At 37.4% G+C, this 25142-nt stretch overlaps 1 protein-coding gene across 1 annotated transcript in view; it reads right to left on the bottom strand.

Annotated features, from left to right (window-relative positions):
* Window positions 1–25142, bottom strand: part of RNF17 (ring finger protein 17) — a gene marked incomplete at its 5' end in the record, with an annotated part of 167235 nt that overhangs the window by 23995 nt on the left and 118098 nt on the right. Inside the window, 8 exons of the mRNA XM_084878524.1 lie at window positions 2490–2570; window positions 3485–3604; window positions 8031–8194; window positions 9987–10276; window positions 12232–12347; window positions 15320–15410; window positions 24016–24134; window positions 24283–24433. Of these exons, the coding sequence (XP_084734650.1) occupies window positions 2490–2570; window positions 3485–3604; window positions 8031–8194; window positions 9987–10276; window positions 12232–12347; window positions 15320–15410; window positions 24016–24134; window positions 24283–24433 (1132 nt within the window). The remainder of the gene's footprint in view (window positions 1–2489; window positions 2571–3484; window positions 3605–8030; window positions 8195–9986; window positions 10277–12231; window positions 12348–15319; window positions 15411–24015; window positions 24135–24282; window positions 24434–25142) is intronic.

Raw genomic sequence — 25142 nt, 5'->3', positions numbered from 1 at the left:
TACTTGAGTTTTACCTTTGCAGTGATATCTTCCCTGACCACTACCATGTTTCCCCGAAAATAAAACATCCTCCGAAAATAAGACCTACTTACAGGTTTCCTTCTGAGTGAAATATAAGGCATCCCCCGAAAATAAGACCCCTCTGGGCTCTGACTTCTCTAAATACAATCTTTCCAACATGATTGCTATGGATGAAACTGCAGTGTTTATGGGCCAATCATCTCAAACAACAATTGAACAGTGGGGTGCCTCCTTAGTGTACATTCCCTCCACCGCTTACGAAAGGGCACGTGTTTCCTGTATTTTGGCAATTCGTCTGGATGGCACTAAAATCCCACCTTTAATCATTTCTAAGGGCAAGAAGGAAAAGATTGAACGTGTTTTGGGCGTTTTTATTCTTGAAACTAAAAAAGCCTGGGCCACACAAGCAGTTATAAGGAAGTGGGTCGATTTAATGCTGCCGCTTGTTATGCGAGGGAGCCAAAGAGGTCTGCTACTCTGGGATGCAGCCAGCACTCACCATGCTAAAGACATGAAGACATTTCTTCACGAAAGAAAAATAGATCAGATAATGATTCCCGCAGGAATGACAGCTTATCTCCACACTCTTGATATTGCAATAGCCATTCAAAGACAATTTGCGCATGGAAATTAATGACTACATTGAAAATAGAATGGAGAGAAATCAGCGTGGAAACTTTGTGAAACCTAAAGTGCAAGAAGTTGTGACTTGGGTGAAGAATTCATGGGAGAAAATCACTGACAGTTGCATTGCAAATGCACTGCGAGCAGGCTACCTTGACAAGAAGTACTCATTTAAAAATGGTGCTATTGCTAAACATGAGAGATTTGGTCCATTGATTCTGAAAGAAATGGAGTCACAAGAAATTCACCAGGAAATTCAGGAATTGGATTGTTAGGATGATGTTCCAGAAGATGATGACATGATTGTCATTGAATAAATGAGTAAATTCTTGATACTGTAGGATTCAGTTTGTCTGGTTTGTGTTAACAACTACTGTATTACCATACCATATACAGGTAACAAATTTCCTTTATTTTCATTTAACAATAAATGTGTACCGTATTCTTCTTCATGGAAAAATATGACATCCCCTGAAAATAAGACCTAGCGCATCTTTGGGAGCAAAAATTAATATAAGACACTGTCTTATTTTCGGGGAAACAGGGTACATTTAAAAATGTGACTTCCTCCCCGGCCTCAACTCTGCCATCCTTTCCTGCTTTATTTTTCTCCTCAGCACTTGTCACTCCCTAACATACCTTATATTTTATGTTTTTAATTTTGTTTCCCACCAGTAAAATGGGAACTCCAGGAAGGCAGGATTTTCTGACTATACAGTTCATGGTAATACCTCTGGGCTTAGGGAAGGTTTGATAGGCAGCAAGGGCTGCAGGGCATGCAAATTCATTGTTTGGGAGAAACTGAGCAGTGTTTGGCACACAGCAGGTCCTTTAGTTAAAACATTAATAAGATGCCTAGAAACTTAACTCTTCATTTCACTTAAAGTCACAGACCTTATTAATGATATGAAGTGAGGACTTAGTGTACTACAAGTTATTCTCCTACGTTAAAATAAGTAGCAAAGAAAGCTACCTTTATAAACTCAAGCCTCACAGAGCCTATGAACAACCAGAGGAGCTCCGGGTACTAACATAAGCACCATTAAAAGCTTCTCTACTTTTTCATTCAAGTGGATCTATGGCTCTTCTTAAGTCTTTATCATCCTGTCATCATAGCTTTCATACAGAAATACTCTCCTTACAGTTTTGTATCTTTCTACTGGAATCTTTAAACACAGCTGCAGATTAATCTTCTTACCTCACTGCTTAGAAACCTTTGATGGGGCCCCACGGACTGACCTCTACCTTTCTTAAATCTTATTCACCACTACTTTTTCTCATGAAACCTCTATTCTTCTAGCCAAACAGTTTACTACTTCCTAAAAATGTGCCACGTCCATTTCTCTCTCTATGCTTCCTGGTGCATTCCATTTTCCTGGTCGGGAGAACTTTCTTATCTTTTCTTCAAGGGCTACCTCAGTTCTCAACATCACTAAGTCCCTATGTACTTACTCATTTTACCAGCCAAGTGACTTCGTAGTATATAGCTCCTGGGCTTATAGCTGGTGTCTAGTTGTTTCCCTGACTGGAGAAGGTCTTTGAGCACAGAGTTCCATGAGTAACACTGCCCTGAAAACTACCATGTGTATTTTTAAATGCCTCTCATTCTTTGATATTGATGCCTGTTATAAAAATACGTCGTTAATATAAAATCTTCCATATTACTGATTCTAATGCTTATAAAAGTTCTCAGAAATCATAGTAATAACTTCTTTATATTAATGAGTAATTTATATTCACATAGGGAAATCGTTCAACATAAAAAGACCCCTCAAATTATGTTACTTGTAAAACTTTATGGCAAATAATTTAAATCAATGATATATGCTTTAAGTACAAATTACCATAATGTGAATTTCCACCTCTCTCTTTGAAAGCAGTTCCTGAAGGAGTTCTATTGCATCTGGTTGCCAGACACTCCCAACCTATTTGGGAGAAATAAACTCAGATTTTTCTCACACTTTCACAAAATAATTCATGAAGTAAATGAAGATACATCAAAAGTAGCAAAAAACACATATCATTAGAGAGTAGTACAAAATATATAAGCAGTTTTAGAGAATATCATGGGTGTATGATAGAAATGATCTTAGGAAACTAGTTTTTGTCTGAGCTTCTACCATCATACTCACTTAAAGCATTTTATGTGTTTTTGAAAAGGCCAATATGCCAGTGTGGTGCTTGACAATATGTATAATGCCTACAATGTGTTTTATTACAGATCAGTGATCGTTATTTTTCACATGTTAAGAGCAAGGAACTGGGCTCCCTGCTTCCTGCTAACACCATGCCCGTGAGCCACGTGGAAGTGGACCCTGCACCCGGCAGTCCCTGGAACGATGGCACTTCTAGTGACATCTTGACTGAAAAACCACCAGGAACCCTGAGCCAAACCAGCAAACTAAGCTATTCCTAATCTCTGACCACAGAAACTGTATATATATATTTTAAAAGTTTACTGTTAATTTGGAACACAAGTTTCAGCTTAGTTTTATATAGCAAAAGATAATACACACTCCTTTATCTGACTTCCAGCTTCATCTGACTTCCAGCTTCTAATCTATTAAAATTTTATTTGATGGAGTAACACATTTTTACAAATTTATGCCTTCCCATCTATGAAGATATTATGTCTCTTTACTTATTCAGATATTTTTAAATCATTCAGTATAATTCTGTAGTTTTCTTCATGAAATCCTGTTAGCTGTCATATTAAATATCTTATTATTTTTGTTACAAATAAAAGGGATTTCAAATTACATGCTAATTTCTAGAAAATTATTGTTAATAAAAAATAATATTTAAAAATTAATCATGCTACAAATTACTGTTTACTCACAGGTATGGTATGATAGAGCTGACAAGGAATACAAAACTGGGGTGTGTCAGGATATAGCAAAATAGGGTAGAGATGGCATTGTGGGATCTTCTCAGTGAGTCCATGATCTAAATATTGTACCTGAAATAGGACAAATGCAGTTTCTATTTAAAATTTACTATTATTGTAAAATCACGGGACAGAAGAAACTCCTGTTGTTCTTTTAAAAAATATATATATTAAAAAGTTATCTAAATCTGGACTTGAATAATCAGAAAAAAAGCAACATCATATCTCCTCATCCTACAGGGTATTACTGTCTAAATTTTTTTCTTACACATAAACCAGAGTATTTTTTAAATATGTTTTTATTGATGTCAGAGAGGAAGGGGCAGGGAAAGAGAGACAGAAACATTAATGATGGGAGAGAATCATTGATTGGCTGACTCCTGCAGGCCCCCTACTAGGGACTGAACCTGCAAATCGGATGTGTGCCCTTAGCGGGAATCAAACCTGGGACTCTTTTAAAAAAATATATATTTTATTGATTTTCCACAAAGAGGAAGGGAGAGGGATAGCTAGCTAGAAACGTCGATGAGAGAGAAACATTGACCAGCTGCCTCTTGCACACCTCCTACTGGGGATGTGCCTGCAACCAATATACATGCCCTTGACCGGAATCGAACCCGGAACCTTTCTGTCCGCAGACCGACACTCTATCCACTGAGCCAAACCGGTTTCGGCTAAACCTGGGACTCTTTCAATCTGCAGGCTGATGCTCCATCCACTGAGTCAAACCAGCTAGGGCTGGTTTTTTTTTTTTTTTTTTTTTTTTAAACTGGTTCTTACTAGATTTACAAATTCCTTGAGAATAATAAATTTTGCAGAAATAATTTTTAAATTTTGTTTTGTTCCCCCCTCCACCAAAATGTTAGAAGTACTGATTTACATTTAATAAAGGAGTATTTCTCAAATTCTCAATATTTCTCAAACAATCTCACAGTTTGTGAAACTCTATGCAATGCTTCCTTCTTGGGTTGCCTTGGCAATCAGCATTTTAAAAATAAAATACATCACAGAGGTGTAAAGTGCAGCATAGGAAATACAGTCAGTAATCCTATATAATAGAAGCCTAATATGTAAATTGCTCCTTGGGCAATTATAAGACTGGGAGACCGAGAGTTCAACTACTTGTTATGACATGCACTGACCACCAGGGGAAAGTTCAAAACATGGCGAGTGTGAGCAATTCACTGTGACCTCTCACTGGCTACCTGGGGGCGAGGGTGATGGGGACAGAGGTGCGATGAGAATGTGGGGTATCTGCTGAGCTCGCTCTCACTCCCCGCTACTCTCCCCCATGACAACAGGGCTTGTGCACCAGGGAAGCCCTTGTACTTAGGTGATGGGTGCCCACAAGGAGCTTGCCCCACACCCACGTGGCCTCTTATGGGTGAGCCAGGCTGCAGCCGCTGGGACCGCAGGGGCCGGCCGGACTTCCCGTGGGTTTGTGAAGGAGCCAGTATGCAAGGCTGGCTGGGAGAGAGCATGCTGCCTGTCCGGCTTCCATGTGGTGCTGCTGGGCAGCCCAGAGGTGTCCTCAGCATCTGGCTGCACTCACTGCATCTCCATGTGGTGACTCGAGTGCCATGACTTAGGTGGAAGGGGGCTATCCTTCAGCATTTCATATGAATGATAGCTTTTGCTGGATAGAGAATATTAAAAGGCTTAAAGAATATTAATCAAGGATTAATTACAACAAGACTGTGCAAACAGCGAAGAAAGGGGTGCACCAAGAACATCCACCTCAGGTGACTAGGGAGGCTGAGCCACTAGGTCTATAGGACACCTACCACACACAGCAACTCTACCAACTCAAGAAGACTTAGCAGCTATACAGTACATAGAAACAAACACAGGGAAGCAGCCAAAATGCAGACATAAAGAAACAAGTCACAAATGAAAGAAATGGATGGGATGAAAGCAAACTACTGGATATAGAGTTCAAAACCACAGTTATAAGGTTACTCAAGAATCTTCTAGAAACCTTCAAGAAATCTAGTGAGACCCTCAAGGATATAAAAAAGGACTAATCAGAAATTAAGCATATACTGACTGAAATAAAGAATAATACACAGAGATTCAACAGCAGATTAAAAGATCCCAAGAATCAAGTCAAAGATTTGAAATATGAAGAAGCAAAAAACACCCAACCGAAAAAAAGCAAAAAGAAAAAAGAATCCAAAAATATGAAGATAGTGTAAGGAGCCTGTGGGACAACTTCAAACTTACCAACATCCGAATTATTGGGGTGCCAGAAGAGAGAGCACAAGATATTGAAACCTATTTGAAGAAATAATGACAGAAAATTTCCCCCACCTGGTGAAAGAAATGGATTTACAAGTCTAGGAAGCTTGGAGAACCCCAAACAAGAGGAATCCAAAGAGGACCACACCAAGACACATCATAATTAAAATGTCAAGAGCAAAAGACAAAGAGAAAATATTAAAAGCAGCAAGAGAAAAACAGTTAGTTACCTTCAAGGGAGTACCTTCAAGGGAGTACAGCTGATTTCTCAACAGAAACTATGCAGGCCAGAAGGGAGTGGCAAGAAACATACAAAGTGATGAATAGCAAGAACCTACAACCAAGATTACTCTACCCAGCAAAGCTATAACTCAGAATTGAAGGTGAGATAAAGAGCTTCACAGACATGAAAAAGCTAAAGGAGTTCATCACCACCAAACCAGTATTATATGAAATGTTTGAAGGATAGTCTCTAAGAAGAGGAAGAAAAAGGTAAAGATAAAAAATTATGAACAAAGTGACAACAAATACATATCTATCAACAAGAGAACCCAAAAATCAAATGAATAAAAAATCTGATGAACAAAACAGACTGGTGAATGTAATAGAATCAGGGGCATGAAAAGGGAGCAGACTAACAATTCTCAGGGGGGAAAGGGTTGTGGGCTGTGCGGGAAGAGACTGGACAAAGAGCTTACATGTATGGACAAGGTCAGTGGCGGGGGCGGGGGTAGAGGAGGAGGCCTGGAGTGGGGTGGGAACTGGGTGGAAGGGGGGAAAAGAGGAATATCTGTAATAATCTGAATAATAAAGATTTTTTAAAAAGAAAAAAGATATCAGGTTAAGGAATGAAAAGTGTATTGTGTACACTTGAAAGGTAAAATGACCACAGAAAAATAAAAGTGATGATTAAAGTATTAAAATACTTTGAAATTAATTTTAAAAACAGAAAAAATAAATTTACCACCATCTTTTTACTTTGATTCCAGATATATAAAATTCATGAATTATAATAAATTAGTAAAAGTCAATTTCAGTTCACTTTTGTATTAAAAAGGGGTTATCTAAACAATTCAAATGTATGTGAAAATGAACTCATGTACATATAAATACACGAAGCTGTAAGTATTCATATACTTAAATACTCACCCCAAATTTGAAACCTCCTTATTTCTATTGAAACTATTTAAAGCTTGCAGAAAAAAACACAAGATTTAGATAAGAAATTTAGAAATAAAATGCTAAATTTCAATTTTCCTATTAGTAAAATGGAAATAACCTATGTCTACAAACATAAATGCACATATGTGAAAGAATATTATAAAACCAGGAGTGCTATATAACTATTAGGTATCATCTTCAAATAGATGATAAACCCAGTGAAAATAAAAAGGAAAATTTCCTCCCCTCCTAAAATTGAAATTTTAAAGTGCTTGAATGGCTCATGATTTAGTTGCTTTGCTTTGTAAATACATTATTGAAAAGTAAGTATTCTTATGTATCTTTTTATATACATATTTTTTTCCAAGTATACAGCTCTTTCTAAAGCTGTTGTGTGAAATTCAAGTGCTATATCTCAGTATTCTGAAAGTATCCTGGTAAGGCAAATTAGCTGGGGGGTAAATGAATTTGCTAAGGGAATATGCAATATACTAGAAAACAAACTGTTTTAAAAATATATATATTTTATTGATATTTTACAGAGAGAAAGAGAGAGGAATAGAGAGTTAGAAACATCGATCGGCTGCCTCCTGCACACACCGCACTGGGGATGTGCCCGCAACCAACATACATGCCCTTGACCGGAATCGAACCTGGGACCTTTCAGTCCACAGGCTGACGCTCTATCCACTGAACCAAACCAGTTTCGGCAAAAACAAGCTGTTTTTACTTGACATCATGTATACAAACAGAGCTTCCAATGACAAATAAGTGGTACCATTAAAGTACTAGTGGCCAATCTCTACCTGGAAATATTTTTTGGTTATTCAGGTTAATAAGTATACTTACACACACACACACACACACACACACACACACACACACACACAAGAAAATAAAAAACAAATAAAAAATAAAAACAAAAAGTCTTATGATGAATAAATATGTAATACTAGACCAGTCTTCCTTTAGGAATGAATGCATTAAAAAAAGTTTTTTTTTTTTTTAAAATCAAACTTCCATGTATTTAGATTTAAAAGACCACTGAATGTTACAGCATTTAAGCTTTAAAATAGTTACAAAAGAATATCAGACTTACCCTGATAGTGCCACCGACGACTTCGATTACCTTGCCTCGATACCACATAGTGTCTGATCCTCTTACTGCACAGGCTTCTCCCTTTTTCCAGAAATAAGGCTCCAAAAGACCAAGGCATTTTAAATTACTTTGAATTTCATTCATCATTTTTATTAACTCAAATTCTAAAAAAATATTAAAAATAGAAAGTATTTAGGAAAATTCTTACCATTTTTAAATGAAGTCATCATTAACCTTTAATAATTTTATCATTTAGATAATATTATGAAGAATTAAAAATCAGTCACTACATATAAGAGCTTTAATAAAAATAATCCAGTCACTAGCTTCTATATGTTTCAAAACATATCACTGACTAATAGCATGTAAAGAATTATTCTGCTCTCTAGTTGTAAGTATAAGTATTCTTTTGGGAGTGCAAGAATCATGAAAAACTAGTTATGTACCAGAGAGCATAATATAAAGGAACTCCTTTAAGATGTTATTGTATTTTGTTAGCATATCTAAGTAAAATAGAAAATAGTTATGTATTATTACTTGATGCTGAGATACAGCACAATGTTAGGATATAAAATTAAAATTCTAATGCTATTTATTGCCAAATGACCTATTATTTCCAGAATAAATACATATCCCTATAACTAACAGCACAGAATACAGGCTCGAAATTAGTTTCTTTAATAGTTCTACCACTTTAGTTGAGTGATCTCGGTAGTTCCTTTACCCCCCAAATCTGTTTGTTCTTCTGTGAACTGGATGTAATAGTGCTCACCTGCATTATCAGGATTGTGGGGCAATAGATGTTAAGTGTGTAGTACACTGCCTAGCACATTATAGTCAAGTTTTAACTATGACTATTTACACATGTCTGGATTAACTACTAGTGCTAGAGATCTCAAACATTGTTCACATCTTCTAGAAGGGTTTCTTGCCTCTAGAATAGCCACCTACACAGATTTGTTTTTTCAAATTAAAAAATAATATTTAGGAGATCAACAAATCAAAGAAAAATTTAAACAAATTCATAGCCACCATCACCTTATCCATAGGTAGATTTGCTATGGAACTAAAAGAGATTAAGTCATGCTAGAGTTGTTGGGAATTATAGAGTACTAGAGGCCTAGTGCACAAAATTTCGTGCTTGGGATGGGGGGAATCTCTCAGCCCAGCCTGCACCCTCTCCAATCCGGGACCCCTCAGGGGATGTCTGATTGCCAGCTAAGACCCAATAGCTGGGATTGGGCCTAAGCTGGCAGTCAGTCATCCCTCTCACAATGTAGGACCGTTGACTCCTAACCGCTTGCCTGCCTGCCTGATTTCCCCTAAATGCTCCCCTTCTAGCCGAGCTGTGGGCCTCCAGGCCTCACTGCATGGAGCAGTCACTGGGCTCCTCCTCCGCTGTGCACACGACCATCTTGTGGTGGCCACCTTGTGATGATGTTGCGTGAGAGTGTCGTGTGACATGATCTAGGCTTTTATTATATAAGATTCTGGACATGACCAGGTTGTAGAAAGGAAGAACTTGAACATAAGCTTAAGGAGATCTCAGAAAAGCCTGAATATTCATTCTCAAAAGGCCCCAAATCTCTAGTAATTTGTGGTAATTTCTTTTCACATTCTAAATGAATATAAAATTTTATATTCTTTTTTCTTAGAGCCTCCAAACTTGCATAGGTACCTTTTAAAATAATTACCCCCTTAAGATGTGTGGAACCTGGAACCACCCCCAGGCTTATTTTAAGTTTAATGTCTATTTCCAATGTCTCAATAAATGGTTGTTATGTGCTAGGCATTGTGAAAAGCACTTTGCATATATTATTTCATTTAACCCTCACAAAACCCCAGTAAAAATGAGGTTGGAAGAGGTTAAATACTGTCCAAAGTATTTCAACTCATGTCTATTTTACTAACTAGGACTTATACTGATAAATCCCTACATAACATAAAAGATCTTACCTGACAACTTAGGCACCACAAATACTGTTCCATCATCACCAATGCAACTGACTACTGCCTCAAATACTTTCATATTAGGAATAACTGGTGGTTTATAGCATCCAGATGTTCTTGGTTCTAGAATGTTCTCCTTAAATGCAGACACCCTGTGTTCACTGATAATATCAGCAGCTTTTTTGTCAGGGTCAAAGTTAATTTTAATACACTTAGTAACCATTGAATCTTCTTGTTTCAGGGGGATTTCCAGAGACTTCTCAGATAATGAATGGCTGTTATCTAATTTATTAATTCTGTAACATCCAAAAAAAGAATATATCTAAACACGAGCAATAAAAAGTTCTGGAGAAAACTATATAAACAGAATCCTTCTAATATAAAATTTGCTGTAGTCTAGTCTAATTTGTCACTTGAAAAGGAACATAATTTTAAGTTATGATGAAAATTACTTTATGAATGAGCATAATAAAAAAGTAATGATTTCACTTAAATGTTTTATAATCTCATATTACATGCTATTCTCTATTCAAATCTCATAAATACATCTTAAGTTAAGTCAAGTAGATGTCAATAGGAAATACAACACCTTCACGTTGGTTCTAATTTAGTTCACATATATACGTGGCAAGTTATCAACATTCATAAAATAACACAAAAGATAATATAAGTCTCTTAAAAATATAGTACTATTCAGATTAAATGTTAATGGTAATATGCTATACACACTCCATTTTTAAATTTCCTGTTATTCCCTTACAATTATAAAAAAGTATGCTTACAAAGAAGAATTCTAGAAGGGGATATTAGCATTGCTTATATTAGCAGAATTTATAGAAGATTTTTGTTTCATCTACTTTCCTGTATTTTCTTTTAAAAGGAAATAAGCATTGATAAAGTTACATGATTTCACACCTCCCACAGCTCTCTTACAATCCTCAGCCTTGAGACAGCTGGTAGTTTCAGTTCCATAAAAGCAGATGCTATCTATCAGTGATATTAACTTGCCCAGCATGTTCACTTTAACATTTCTTTATCAGGAATTGCTTTAGTCTAAAGTCAGTGAGCCAGAAGAGACATACGTGGGACTAAAGATGCAGGAGCAGCTGTGGGCCTCTACCCAGCATTAGGTTAGCACCTAGCCGGCATGGCTAACCACCTTATGACCTATTTCATTTCTGATTTTTCATTGTCCATTTCATAAGGAAGTTCAAATAAGAGAACATTTAATAATATAGTATAAAAAAAGAGATTTGGCCATGCATAGTACAAAGTGGCTACATAATATGCTAATTAGACTGAACAGCTGAACCTTCTGGACGTCATTCCGGATGTCCTTCCAAACAAAGCTGCTGTAGCTTAGGGTTAGGGGCGATCAGGCAGGCAGGTGAGTAGTTAGAGGCGATCAGGCAGGCTGGCAAAGTGGTTAGGGTGATCAGCCAGGCAAGCAGAGGTAGTTAGGGGTGATTAGGCAGGCAGGCGAGTAGGTAGGGGTGATCAGGCAGGCAGGTGAGTTGTTAGGGGCGATTGGGCCTAAACTTGCAGTCAGACATTCCCTGAGAGGTCCTGGATTGCAAGAGGGTTCAGGCCAGTCTGAGGGACCCCCCTCACGAATTTTGTGCACCAGGCCTCTAGTACATCAATAATTTCCATAGACCTCTACATCTAGAAGGAGAGAGAGTAAAGGAAACTAGGGCTTTTGCAATATCATGATCATTCTCGCTATGGACCAAAAGTACTTTAACTACGAAAGACGTACCTGAAAGGATCTTTAAATGTAAATATTGTTCAATTACATTATTTGTTACCCATTTCTGTTTCACAAAAACACATTTTTGGTGTATACCAGAATTGTCAACATAAAGCTTAAACATTTCTGTCTAAGCCAATGAAGCCAAAGGGTACAGATCTGGTACCCGTTATACCATCGGCTTATCTCCTTTCCTTTGGTTTGGAGTATAAATGCCAAAGCAAAGGGGAAAGTAGAGAAGCAAACATGTCAGTTTAAAAAGAGATTTAAATATGCAAGAGCTGATGGGGTTGAATAAAAGAATTGGCAATCATGAAGGAATCTATTTCTGAGCTGGCTTCTTGGGATTATTTTATATATAATTTTAAAGAGCAAACAAGATGCAATTTAGGTTTGAAAGCACACAGACATGAAAGTATACAGGTAAATAAGAAGCCTTCATCACAAACTGATGTAAAAAAAAAAAAAAAAAAGAAAGAAAAGAAAAAAGAAAGTCCATACCTCCTTTCTCTCAAGGCCAAGCCCTTTTTAATCAAATATTTGGAGACATCAACACGCTCTCCTTTTTCATTTCTGCAAAAAATTTTCACAGGTAATGGCCATGTCGTGTCGTTTTCCTAGTGGTTTAAGAGCAGACTAAGTGTGAGACACAAAAATGAAATCTTCTACACAATATACTTTTTTTGTTGTTTGTTAATCCTCTCCCGAAGATATGTTTCTCTATTTAGGGAAGCCCTCTAAGCACAAAGAGTGAGAGGGAGGAAGAAGAGGAGGAGAAGGGGAAAGAGGGAGGTGGGGAGAGGGGGTGTGAGGGCTAGGGATAGAAGGAGATGAGGGAGGGAGGGAGGAAGAGGGAAGGGGGAGGGGGAGGGGAGAGAGGGAGGGGAAGGAGGAGGTGAGAAAGGGAGAGAGGAGAGGATATGGAATCTGCAACCCAGAAAGGGAGGGGAAGGGAGGGAGCGAGGGAGGGAGGCGGGGGAGGAGGGAGAAAGAGGGGAAGGAGGAAGAGGGAGGGAGGGGAAGGAAGAGGGGAGAAAGGGAGAGGAGAGGAGAAGAGAGGGGAGAGATATGGAATCTGCAACCAGGAATTTTTTTTTTAATATATTTTATTGATTTTTTTACAGAGAGGAGGAGGGATAGAGAGCTAGAAACATCAATGAAAGAGAAACACAACCAGCTGCCTCTTGCACACCCCCTACTGGGGATGTGCCCGCAACCAACGTACATGCCCTTGTCCGGAATCGAACCCGGGACCTTTCAGTCTGCAGACCAACGCTCTACCACTGAGCCAAACCGGTTTCGGCCCGGAAATTTCTTGACCAGGAATCAAATCTGACACCCTTTAGTGCACGTGCTGACTCTGACCACTGGGCAATGCTGGCCAGAGCTACACAATACACTTTTCACAGGCATTTCTTACACATTTCTCCAAGCTCTAAAGGAAATTCCCAGGCAAGTACTCCCCCCCAGAGAGGGGGGTGGGAAGGGTGGGAAGCGTTACACCATCAGTTATAAGTTCTCTATTCTCCAGAACTCTACAAATTATAGATTGAAATATATTTTTCCAGTTGTGGCTTTTTTTTTTACTATAAAAAGCAAAAGAACTACAAAACATATTTTGTTTAATATAAATCATAAAAATGAAGAAAGTACATACAGAAACAAAAGCAACATGGGAAAATTACTTATATATGAAAATTCTGATTATTAATGCAATAAAAGGTATTAGAAAATGTAAAGGAGGCAGAGTATTTTTTAATGTTATATATATACACATACACACACACACACACACACACACACTCTTCTCAAATCCATACCTACACACCCACTTTTTATGAAATATTGGGTCGGCAGCTAAGTAATTGCGGGTTTCACACATATATGGCTTCAGTTGAATTTTTAGTTTGCAGACGTAGTACAAATGTAAAACACATTTTGTTATTTGATAGTTGGCTATTCAGCTGTTAATCAGTAAAAAAAGTTTTTTGATCTGTTTTGTAGTTTTCGTTTGGCGTTCGTTGAAAAATGGAAAATCAAAAGGAACATTTTCGTCATATTTTGCTTTTTTATTTCCGCAAAGGGAAAACGCATCGCAAGCTCATAAAAAGTTATGTGCTGTTTATGGTGACAAAGCCTTAAAAGAACGGCAGTGTCAAAATTGGTTTGCCAAATTTCGTCCTGGTGATTTTTCACTCAAAGATGAAAAACGCTCTGGTCGTCCAGTTGAAGTTGATGACGCCCTAATCAAAGCAATAATCAATTCGGACTGTCACAGTACAACACGTGAGATTGCAGAGAAGCTTCATGTATCACATACATGCATTGAAAATCACTTAAAACAACTTAGCTATGTTCAAAAACTCGATACATGGGTTCCTCACGAACTGAAAGAATCACAGTTAACGCAACGCATTATCAGCTGCAATTTGCTAAAGAAACGTAATGAAAATGATCCATTTTTAAAACGACTGATAACTGGTGATGAAAAATGGGTTGTTTACAACAATATCAAGCGGAAAAGATCGTGGAGCAGGCCAGGTGAACCAACTCAAACAACATCAAAAGCTGATATTCATCAAAAGAAGGTTTTGTTATCAGTTTGGTGGGATTACAAAGGAATTGTCTACTTTGAACTCTTACCACCCAACCAAACGATCAATTCTGATGTCTACATTGAACAACTAATGAAATTAAACAATGCAGTTGAAGAAAAGCGGCCCGAATTGACAAATCGAAAAGGTGTTGTATTCCATCATGACAATGCAAGGCCACACACATCTTTGGTCACTCGGCAAAAATTAATGGAGCTTGGTTGGGATGTTTTGCCACATCCACCATATAGTCCTGACCTTGCACCATCTGATTACTTTTTGTTTCGATCTTTACAAAACTCCTTGAATGGTAAAAATTTCAATAATGATGATGATGTCAAATCGTACCTGATTCAGTTTTTTGCTAATAAAAACCAGAAGTTTTTTGAACGTGGGATTATGATGCTTCCTGAAAGATGGCAAAAGGTCATTGATCAAAATGGGCAATACATTACAGAATAAAGTTATTTAGTTCCATGAAAAAATTGTCTTTTTCTTTAAAAAATCCGCAATTACTTAGCTGCCGACCCAATAGTTTACCTGAGTTCATTAGAAGCCCAAGTAAAGTTTCCAGTTTGAAAGAATATCAAAAGGCTTCAAAAATATACTCTAGCATACATAAATTGCTTTGTAGCATGTAAATTATTAACTCAAGAATATTAAATGCTTTGATTCATTCATATGGTCATTTATGTTACATCTATTACCAAACAGGTATTATATCTTATTTTTATTTTATTTTATAAATAAATCTTTATTGTTCATATTGTTACAAAAGTTCCTCATTTTTCCCCCTCCACCAGGTTCCCACCCCACCCTCTGCCCTTTCCCCACCCCCCATTGTCCTCATCCACAGGTATTATATCTTAAAATGAGACCAAGAATGTTTGCAAATAAAAATCAAATTGCTGTTATTTTGTCAACAAGAAAATACATGAAATGTAAAAAACATCAATGAAATATTAGTACATATCTATTGGAACCCCACTGCACACCTGTAAGATTATAGTTGCTACAGCTCCAGTTAGATACAATGAAAGACAGTCACAAGCTGTTGCTGTCCACTTGTCACTCCCACCAGTTGGTCTAAAACAAAAAATGACAACTTGTTTTGTAACAGCATAGGACACAGAAAAATGACCACCAGGTACATATGTATTTGAATCAACTGCATATGTAGTAAGAAATTAATTTAAACATGGATTTGTTTATTTTCTTCCCCATTTCATAGCCTTTTGTTTATCCCTCTATTCCAATGATGAGATTGTTCCTTGTGGATAAGATAAAAGAGGTTGGATAAACCAGTAACTTTAAATGGTCCATTAGGTTTTTATAACATTAGTGGCCCAGTGCACAAAATCGGCTGCTTGATGCTTTTGTGGGAACCATGCTGCTTCTGCAGGAGCCGGCGGGAGCAGTGCCATTTTTGAGCGGCAGAGGTGAGCTGCAGCCGCCCCTGGGAGGGACGAGAGGTGCTCCATGCAATTCCTGGTGACAGGTTGCACATGCAGCCCCACTCACCTGCACCCACCTGCTGTACGTGCAGCCTCCTGCTGATTAGTCATTACACGTGAAGGCATAACAACCATTTGCATATTAGCCTTTTATTATATAGGATTGAAAGGGTTTTGGGATATTTAGCTTTATTTATTTATTTATTTTTAACAGATTTGTACTATTCCTATTTGTGCTCATATCTGAAAAATGTACACACACATTGTGTGTGTGTGTGTGTGTGTGTGTGTGTTTATAGATATATATATATTAGAGGCCCGGTGCATGAAATTTGTGCATGGGTGTGTGTCCCTCAGCCCAGCCAGCACCCTCTCCAATCTGGGACAACCCTCTCACAATCCAGGACTGCTGGCTCCCAACTGCTCGCTTGCCTACCTGCCAGCCTGGTTGCCCCTAACTGCTTCTGCCTGCCACTCTGATCACCCCCAAACCACTTCCCTTCCAGCCTGAGCAACACCTAAATGCTCCCCTGCTGGCCCAATTGCCCCTACCTCCTCTTCCCTGCCGGCCTGGTCACAGCTAACAGTCCTACCCTGCAGGCCATTTTGTGTCCACATGGGGGTAGCCAACTTTGACCACATGGGAGTGGCCATCTTGTGTGCTGGAGTGATAGTCAATTTGCATATTATCTCTTTATTAGATAGGATATCTTTCAGCCAAGTAACAGCAATAGGCTAGATGGATTTGCTTCAAATTAGGGAGAAAATGCTATAATCCCAAATTATGAGCTTCCCTGCATAATGGTTAACTGCAGGTAGTACACCAAAGCGCCAAGAAAATGATCCCCCCACAGGCTTTAATTAAAGATGGATCTGCTATCCCATAGTGAACAGTAGATAAGTCTTACCTAGCAATAGCTAATGACTAACCTCTGCAAGGAAGGCCAATTCGTTTTTTGGCAACATTGTTGCTTCAGTGACTAACTATTCTGATTTTTGTCAACAGGAGCTAGAAATCCAAATATTTTTGTGGCACTTGTTTTTAAAGAAAACGTTGATAAATAGTTCAAAAATTTAAAATCTTTCTGTAGGCCAAATACACGACGCACATTACTTGGATCTGGCCCACAAACTGCAAACTATAACCTGACATAGAGATACGCTTTCAAATTTACAAATAATGAATGGGAAAGGATAGCCTAGATGTAAAAAAACAATATTTGAATTTCAAAACCAATTAGATGAAATCTGACAGGAATAAATGTAAAACTGTATTTTGGTGAAAACAACAACAACACACGAATGATTTATCAGGGGTCCTCAAACTTTTTAAAGTGGGGGCCAGATCACGGTCCCTCAGAGAGCTGGAGGGCCGGACTGTATGAACTACTAATTCCTACTGTAACACCTCGGCTGCGCTCACTGCCCAAAAAACCTGGCGGGCCGGATCAGACTCCTCTGCGGGCCGCATGTGGCCCGCGGGCCGTAGTTTGAAGACCCCTGATAAGTGTATAGAAAGCTATAGTTTCCTAGTAAGTTCCAGCAAATAAGAGAAAGTGTCACTCCTATGAAGCCCCTCTATTTGGAAAGCCCATGTAAAGACATCAAAGCCTAGCTTGCCCTCCAGGTCAGTGCTGGGTCTTTGGTTGTAAACTCTGATTTGTTTCAGCTGGCACTATCTCCTTCTTTGGGGGAAGTGGGGCATTATAATTCTGACAGTCAACAAATAAGAGACTGATGTGCTTGGAAGTTTCTATACTATCATTGTAAAACAAAGTAAAATGGAGTTACGACTCAGATCACTGGGCTCTTTACTAATCTTCACAAGATCTATGCAAGTTCAATGAAAACTGCTTAAGAAATTCAATTTAACTCACGTCCAAAAAATACAAATTGAAATACACTATGATAACCAAATGTAATGAAAAGAATCACATTTAGCCCTGACCAATTTGGCTCATTGGATAGAGCGTGTAAAAAATGTAAAAAATCTGATGTATCTATCACTCAGCTTCAACAATTATAAATACATGACTAATTTTATTTCATTTATACTTTTACATACCCTTTTACATAAACCAGAAAACATTTGGAGAAGCAGGAAAACTTTTACATAAACCAGAAAACATTTGGAGAAGCAGGAAAAATCTAAAAATCATGTTATTTTAAGATTATTTGACAAAATTGTAGTAGCCTGCAAACTGAAGGGTCCCAGGTTTAATTCCAGTCAAGGGCATGTACCTTGGTTGCAGGCACATACCCAGTAGGGAGTGTGCAGGAGGCAGCTGATAGATGTTCTCTCTCATCAATGTTTCTAACTCCCTATCCCTCTCCCTTCCTCTCCGTAAAAAATCAATAAAATATATTTGAAAAAAAAATCACATTTATAGTTTTAGTAAGAACTGCTCAGAATGTATCTGAAATAATTCTTCCAACTTAAACCAGAAAACATTTGGAGAAGCAGGAAAAATCTAAAAATCATGTTATTTTAAGATTATTTGACAAAATTGTAGTAGCCTGGAAGAAAAGACAGCCTTATGGAATGTGGTATCGACCTTTAGAAGAGTCAAGAGGTTTGTTTGTGAGACAAAATAAGGATGTGTGGAAGACATGAGGAGACCAAGTGCAACGCAGCGTAAGGAGATATTAGCAACTGGAGCTGCCTAACAGACAAGTCCCTTGAGGGTAAATACGATCCACAGCACTGGAAGTTTTCAAGCAGGTCTTGAATGTATATGTACTAGGACAGATATAAAAGAAATTACTGTCATGACATCTCTAAGTTGGATTCCAAGCCTAAGATTCTATAATTCTTGTTACAAACACACTATAGCTTTATTGCCATGGATTTATCAATGAAAAAAAGTCTCTAAGAATCAGGAACTTGCCACTTCTTTATTGTTCAGAAAGAAGTCTGAGGATAATTAGACACATGCTAAGTGCTCCTTTCTAGCCTGGGAAACCATAAAATTTGGGTCAACACTGAGATTTATGAGAGCCATATTGAGTTTTATCAAATATTTCCTCTTTAATTATTTACTCAGAACAGACTGTATTTTGCTATATATCTTTAAACTATATCTTATTTATAGATTTTTCTTAATACCTGAAGATTATCTTTTTAAAAAATATATTTTATTGATTTTTTACAGAGAGGAAGAGAGAGGGATAGAGAGTTAGAAACATTGATGAGAGAGAATCATTGATCAGCTGCCTTTTGCACATCCCCACGGGGGATGTGCCCGCAACCAAGGTACATGCCCTTGACCGGAATCGAACTTGGGACCTTTCAGTCCGCAGACCGACGCTCTATCTACAGAGCCAAACCGGTTTTGGCAATACCTGAAGATTATCTGAGTATTTTCTTTAAAATCTGGTGAATTCACCTTTAAAAAGTTATTATGATAATTTTCAAACATATTCAAAAGCAGAGAGAATGTAAAAAATCTGATGTATCTATCACTCAGCTTCAACAATTATAAATACATGACTAATTTTATTTCATTTATACTTTTACATACCCTAATCCCTGATTATTTTTAAGCAAGTCCCAGACATAACGCTTTATTTGAAAAACATTTTAGTTTGTATTTCCAAAAGATTATTTTTAAACAAACCTACTCACAGAATTATCTCATCTAAAACATTTAATAATCTTATATAATAAAAGGCTAATATGCAAATCAACCAAAATGACCAGTTGCTATGATGCATACTGACCACCAGGGGGCAGACACTCAATGTAGGAGCTGCCCCCTGGTGGTCAGTGTGCTCCCACAGGGAGAGTGCTGCTCAGCCAGAAGCCGGCAGCAGTGGCAGGAGCCTCTCCCACCTCCATGGCAATGCTAAGGATGTCCAACTGATGGCTTAGGCCCAGAGTTGGACATCCTCCAAGGGCTCAGAGACCTTGGAGCATGAATTTCATGCACCAGGCCTCTAGTTCTTAAATATAAACCATTCAGATGGTGATTACTTTTTTCCTGATGTTTCCAAAAGATTGAATTGGTAAACAAAAGTCCATATATCATGAATGACTGACATGTGTGATTGCCCCTTTCATCTCTTTCCCTTGCAACTTTCTGTGAAGAAACTAAGTCATTTGTCTGGTAGTTTCCATGGTCTGAACTTAGCTGCTTACATCGCCACAGTGTCTAATATGTTCCTTGTATTTCCTTTCAATTCATAGTGAGGTCTAGACTCTTGATCAGATTCAGGTTTGTATTTTTCCCTCCCAGCAACACTATTCATAGGTGGTACTGTGTACTTCTAACAGGAAGTACACAATGTCTGATTCTCTTTTTGTAATGTTAGTAGAACTAGATTCCCTTCTGTGTTTATTTGGGATATAAATGATGCTATTCTAATGCTATCACTCTTCCTTTGTTAATTGGAAAATATATAAAAAATAACTTTATAAGTTGAACTGTAGATCATATAGGAAAAACAAGACAAAAGTTCATTTCCCTTATTCACCACTTTTCGGAATAATGAGGTAATTCCATAAGATCCTCTAAAAGTAACCAATGAGATTGTGTGTGTGTGTGTGTGTGTGTGTGTGTGTGTGTGTGCGCGCGCGCGTGCGCGCGCATGCGCGCGTGCACGAGTGCGTGTTTGTTTTTAAATCACTTTATACTTAGGGATTTAAACATATCAAATATTTTACCAATTACCATTATCCTAATAATGCTCAAACTATCCCATCTTTGGTCAGTGAAAGTTATTCAGGTTGGCCGAATTCTTTTGTCACAATCCCAATAATCATTTACAGCTTTCTTGCTTTTTGCTTTGACAAAATATTCTAGGCTCATATTGCACATTTCCTGCCCCAGACCTAGAATTGAACATTTTCCCAAAGAGCATCAATTTCTGTTGAGAGAAATGGCATTTGTAGGCCTCAATTTGCATATCAGCATAGCTCATTTGACTTGGGCCTTCATGTTATAAGGCTAGAAAAGGTGTTTTTGTTTTTTTGTTTTTAACAATGAAAACACCTCAAGAGTTTCTGTTGATATTTCTAATTCAAAATCAGGAATACAAGGTAAATTAATCTTAATCTTACACCTTTATCATCTGTACACCACACCAGTTCTTAACAATATGTACGTAATTACTATTTTACTTACCCCACAATACATGCACAATAGATTCCACATCATTACAACCCACTTTGAGATTAATGAAAACAACTGATGATTGTGGGTAGGGAGGGGTTACTGTTTTGTTTTTAGGTTATATTCTGGTAAGAATGTAGTCAACTTACTGTGTTTTAAGTGTTTCTGAAGAAGTTCCTCTGAAAGTCTATGCCATGCTATGTACAGATAGTGAATTACATTTTTCTTACCATTTTACTGATTGTTTATATAACATATTAATATAATTCCAATATAAAATCAATATTGTTAGTAACCTCTTTTTGCTTTCCCCCCATTTTATTTGAAGTATTTACTCCTAATTAATACCAATAAGACAAACAGAAAGTTTATTCAAGTTTTCATAGGTACTCTACTTTCTCCCCTCATTTTTGAAATTGTGTCATATATTTACTTTGCATGCTATACTGTTTCCCTAATAATTATAATTTAATCATAGTTCTGAGGTAACATAAATGTAATGTTCCTCACCAATTCTTATTTCAAAAATCTCTCATGTCTTTTTACCTAAAGCTTGTTCTCTTCCAGATTCCTCAGGAACAACACTCCTGAGTGGTCCTATAAGTCTGTCTGTAGTCTGTCTTGAAGGTCAGTTTGGTTGGACATAAAACTCATAGCCTGTCACTTTCTTTTAAGTATTTTAAAAATGTTACTGCAGTATCTTCTGACAAAGTGTTGGTGATGACAGTGTGATTTTGCTTCTTTTAAAAGTTGAATAACTACTAGATAATCTGTCAATGTTGGCATTCCTGATTTCCCTTTCAAATATATAGTTTTAAATTGTCTTTTATTTTAGAAACACTTTCTTGAATTGGGTTTTTAGCATTTGGTTCTATTTCTTTTAGTTTTCTTCTTTGAAATTCCTATTACATATATGTTGTCTTTTTATTTTTTGTCAATTAGGTATCTTTGTTTCCTTTTGAATTCTTTGGATTTTTTTTTTTTAATTTAAAAAATCTGTCCTTATCTTGTATTTATCTAAGGCACTGTTTAGTGTACATTTGCATTTTTTTCTAGTCTACATTTTAAAAAATATATATTTTATTGATTTTTTACAGAGAGGAAGGGAGAGGGATAGAGAGTTAGAAACATCGATGAGAGAGAATCATCAATCAGCTTCCTCTTGCACACCCCCCCACTGGAGATGTGCCCACAACCAAGGTACATGCCCTTGACCGGAATCGAACCTGGGACCTTTCAGTCCTCAGGCCGATGCTCTATCCACTGAGCCAAACCGGTTTTGGCTAGTCTACATTTTTTATAGAATTTTCTTTTCAAATTCTTTCCTGAGTGTTATCTTTTTCAAATCATCCTTTTTCTTTTTTTTTCTTTTTTAAAAATCTTTATTTGTTGAAGTACTACATGTCCCCCTTTCCTCCTCAATGACCTTGTCTAACCCACCTCCTCCCTCCCTAGTTCTTCACCACCCCAAATCATGCTTTTTCTGTAATACATCTTATTTCTGAGTTTCTCTAATTGTTTTATGTTGTTCTTTACAGTGTCTATTCTTTACAAAAAGTTTTTTTTCAATCTCCCTCTGTGGAGTCAACCTGGTTGGGTCCCTCCTTTCTCCTTTAATTCTGATTTCTCTACCTCCATAATGAGTCCTGCTCGTTACTGGGGAATAAACCTTCCTTTAATATGAAAAAAAAAGTTTTAGTTCATTCTGAAATGTCAGATTATAGTTTATTGTATTGTAAACATGTCATTTTTGGCTCCTTATTCTTTTTTTTTTTTTTTGTTAATCCTTACCAGAGGATTTTTTTTCTTATTGATTTTTAGAGAGAGTGGAAAGGAGGAAGAGAGATAGAGATAGAGATAGAGATAGAGATAGAGATAGAGAGAGAGAGAGAGAGAGAGAGAGGCATTAATTTGAGAGAAACACTGACTGTTGCCTCCCATACATGCCCCAACCAGGGCCAGGGATTGAACCTGTAACCCAGGTATATGTCCTTGACTAGGAATAGAACCAGCAACCCTTTGGTGACCAGCTGATGCTCTAACCACTAAGCAACCGGTCCTTTTTCCTCATGATAATTTGCTTGGAACTCTTGTAACTGTAACTCTTGCTTTTGATCATGTTTTAAGTAAAATAAAATCTCCTGTGCTTAGGAGAAAGCAGTGGTTCATATTGCTTTTTTAGCTTCATAGCTATTGCGTTGCTTTCCCAAAGTGACAGAAAATGGGGCCTCATACTTGATATTCCTCTACTCCTTGGCCCTGCTTTTATCTGTACCTTTTCTTTACCCCATTTCTGTCTTCCTCAAATCAGGCTCTTTTTCCCAGTTGTCTTTCCTCAGTTGTAGGGTCACAGAAGGGAGCTGAGATGGCTGAGAGCTTACACAGCTAGGAAAGCTCCAGCACCACAGGACTGGCATATTACTGGTCTCTTACATTCAACTACAAAGTCTCCTGCATTACTGCTTTCTCTGTTTGGGTTGTTGTTCTCATACTGGCCTGTTTGCCTCAGTGAAATGCTCTTCCTAATTCCTTTTCTCAGAGCTGTTGGCAACCAGTCAGCTTTCCCTCCACATGTTCCCATACTACTGCTGACACCATACAGGTTGGTTTCGGTTGCCACACCTATTTGAATTTGGGAACTCATAGGTGAAGCCTTGCTGCCTATTTTTGCTGCAGGTGTTGACTGTACAGATTTTAGTTGTGCTCTACATTTATGGCAGGATTCTAGTAGACTCAAAAAACTATACACAATGCTATTTTCCCAGAATCCTCTCTAAGTCACTCTTTTTGGTAATTTACCCATTTTTAGCTTTCCACACAATTCTATGCTTATGAAATACATTTTATTTCTATTTGACTTGGTTCCTCAAGTTTTTTATTTATTTAACATTTTGAATTTTATGAAGACACCTGTCATAATTACCTATCTCTATTTCCTTAATACCACAAAAATACATGTGCTCCAAATTTTTATCTTTCCCTCCTCTTTAAAACCTTAAAATTAACTAGATTTTATGAAAGTTTCAAAATATATTAGCATAATTAAAGCTTACCGGAACCCATCCCAAAGGAAATATATTTAAAATCACATTGAATAATGAGAAAATTTACTCAGCTAAAAACTACCTTATATCAACAAGAGAGCATTCCAAACATAATCTTCCCATTGTCTTTAGGTTTTCTTGAAGTTCTCTTAAACAGTTAATATTCACTACTAGTTCAACACCCACGTCATACAGCAAGACCTATGAAAACAATAACTTTAAGTCTATGAAAAGATAATAAAAAATATTTTTGCAAATGAAAAGCTTCATAAAATTGGATTAAGTAAATCCAGGATAAAAGTACAAAATGCATTTAGTTTCATGACTATATTTTTAACTCTACATTTACCTCTACCAATGTGTCTGTAACCATTCTGATGATCTGGCCTCTTCGCCACTGATTGTTATCTGGAATCTTAACAGCACAGTGCATATCATTTTCCCATTTAATAGGTTCCCATTTTGAGTTTTCGTAAGCAGCTACCATCTTTTCTTCTAAACTACATGAAGAAAAAATATTTTAACTTTCTAAACCTTTTCTGACAACATAAAATTCTCTGACCACATGTCTTCTCCAGCCCAACTGAATCCTTTCTTCCTTGATTACCCACACCATTTCCACTGTAGGGTCTTCGAACTAGCTCTTCCCTCTGTCTGATATGAACTTCCCCCAGATATCTTCATGGTTTACTTCCCTCACCTCCATTAAGATCCATTTCAAATGTCACCATCTCTAAGGTCTTCCTTGATCATTCTAAAATTATCTTTCTCCCTACATGCTTTATTTTTTCTATTGTCTTTATCACCATCAGCTAGGGGTCTTCAAACTACGGCCCGCGGGCCACATGCGGCCCGCAGAGGAGTCTGATCCGGCCCGCCAGGTTTTTTGGGCAGTGAGCGCAGCCGAGGTGTTACAGTAGGAATTAGTAGTTCATATAGTCCGGCCCTCCAGCTCTCTGAGGGACCGTGATCTGGCCCCTACTTTAAAAAGTTTGAAGACCCCTGAATATATATTATAACTGTTTCTCCCTCTACTAGAATTTAAGCTCTACAAAGCAAAGACTTGTCTGTGTTTTTATCGCTGTAACCAAACACTGGCTATAAAATAACTGGTGCTCAATAAGCATGTGTGGAATGAATAAATTCTAATATAGTGAAGTTAGCCAGTAAAGATAGTAATAGCATATGTTTAACTAGTAAAAATAGACT

Source organism: Pipistrellus hanaki, assembly GCF_964339955.1.
Source record: "Pipistrellus hanaki genome assembly, chromosome: 3".
Taxonomy (NCBI): domain Eukaryota; kingdom Metazoa; phylum Chordata; class Mammalia; order Chiroptera; family Vespertilionidae; genus Pipistrellus; species Pipistrellus hanaki.
This window is presented reverse-complemented; position numbering and strand designations above follow the sequence as displayed.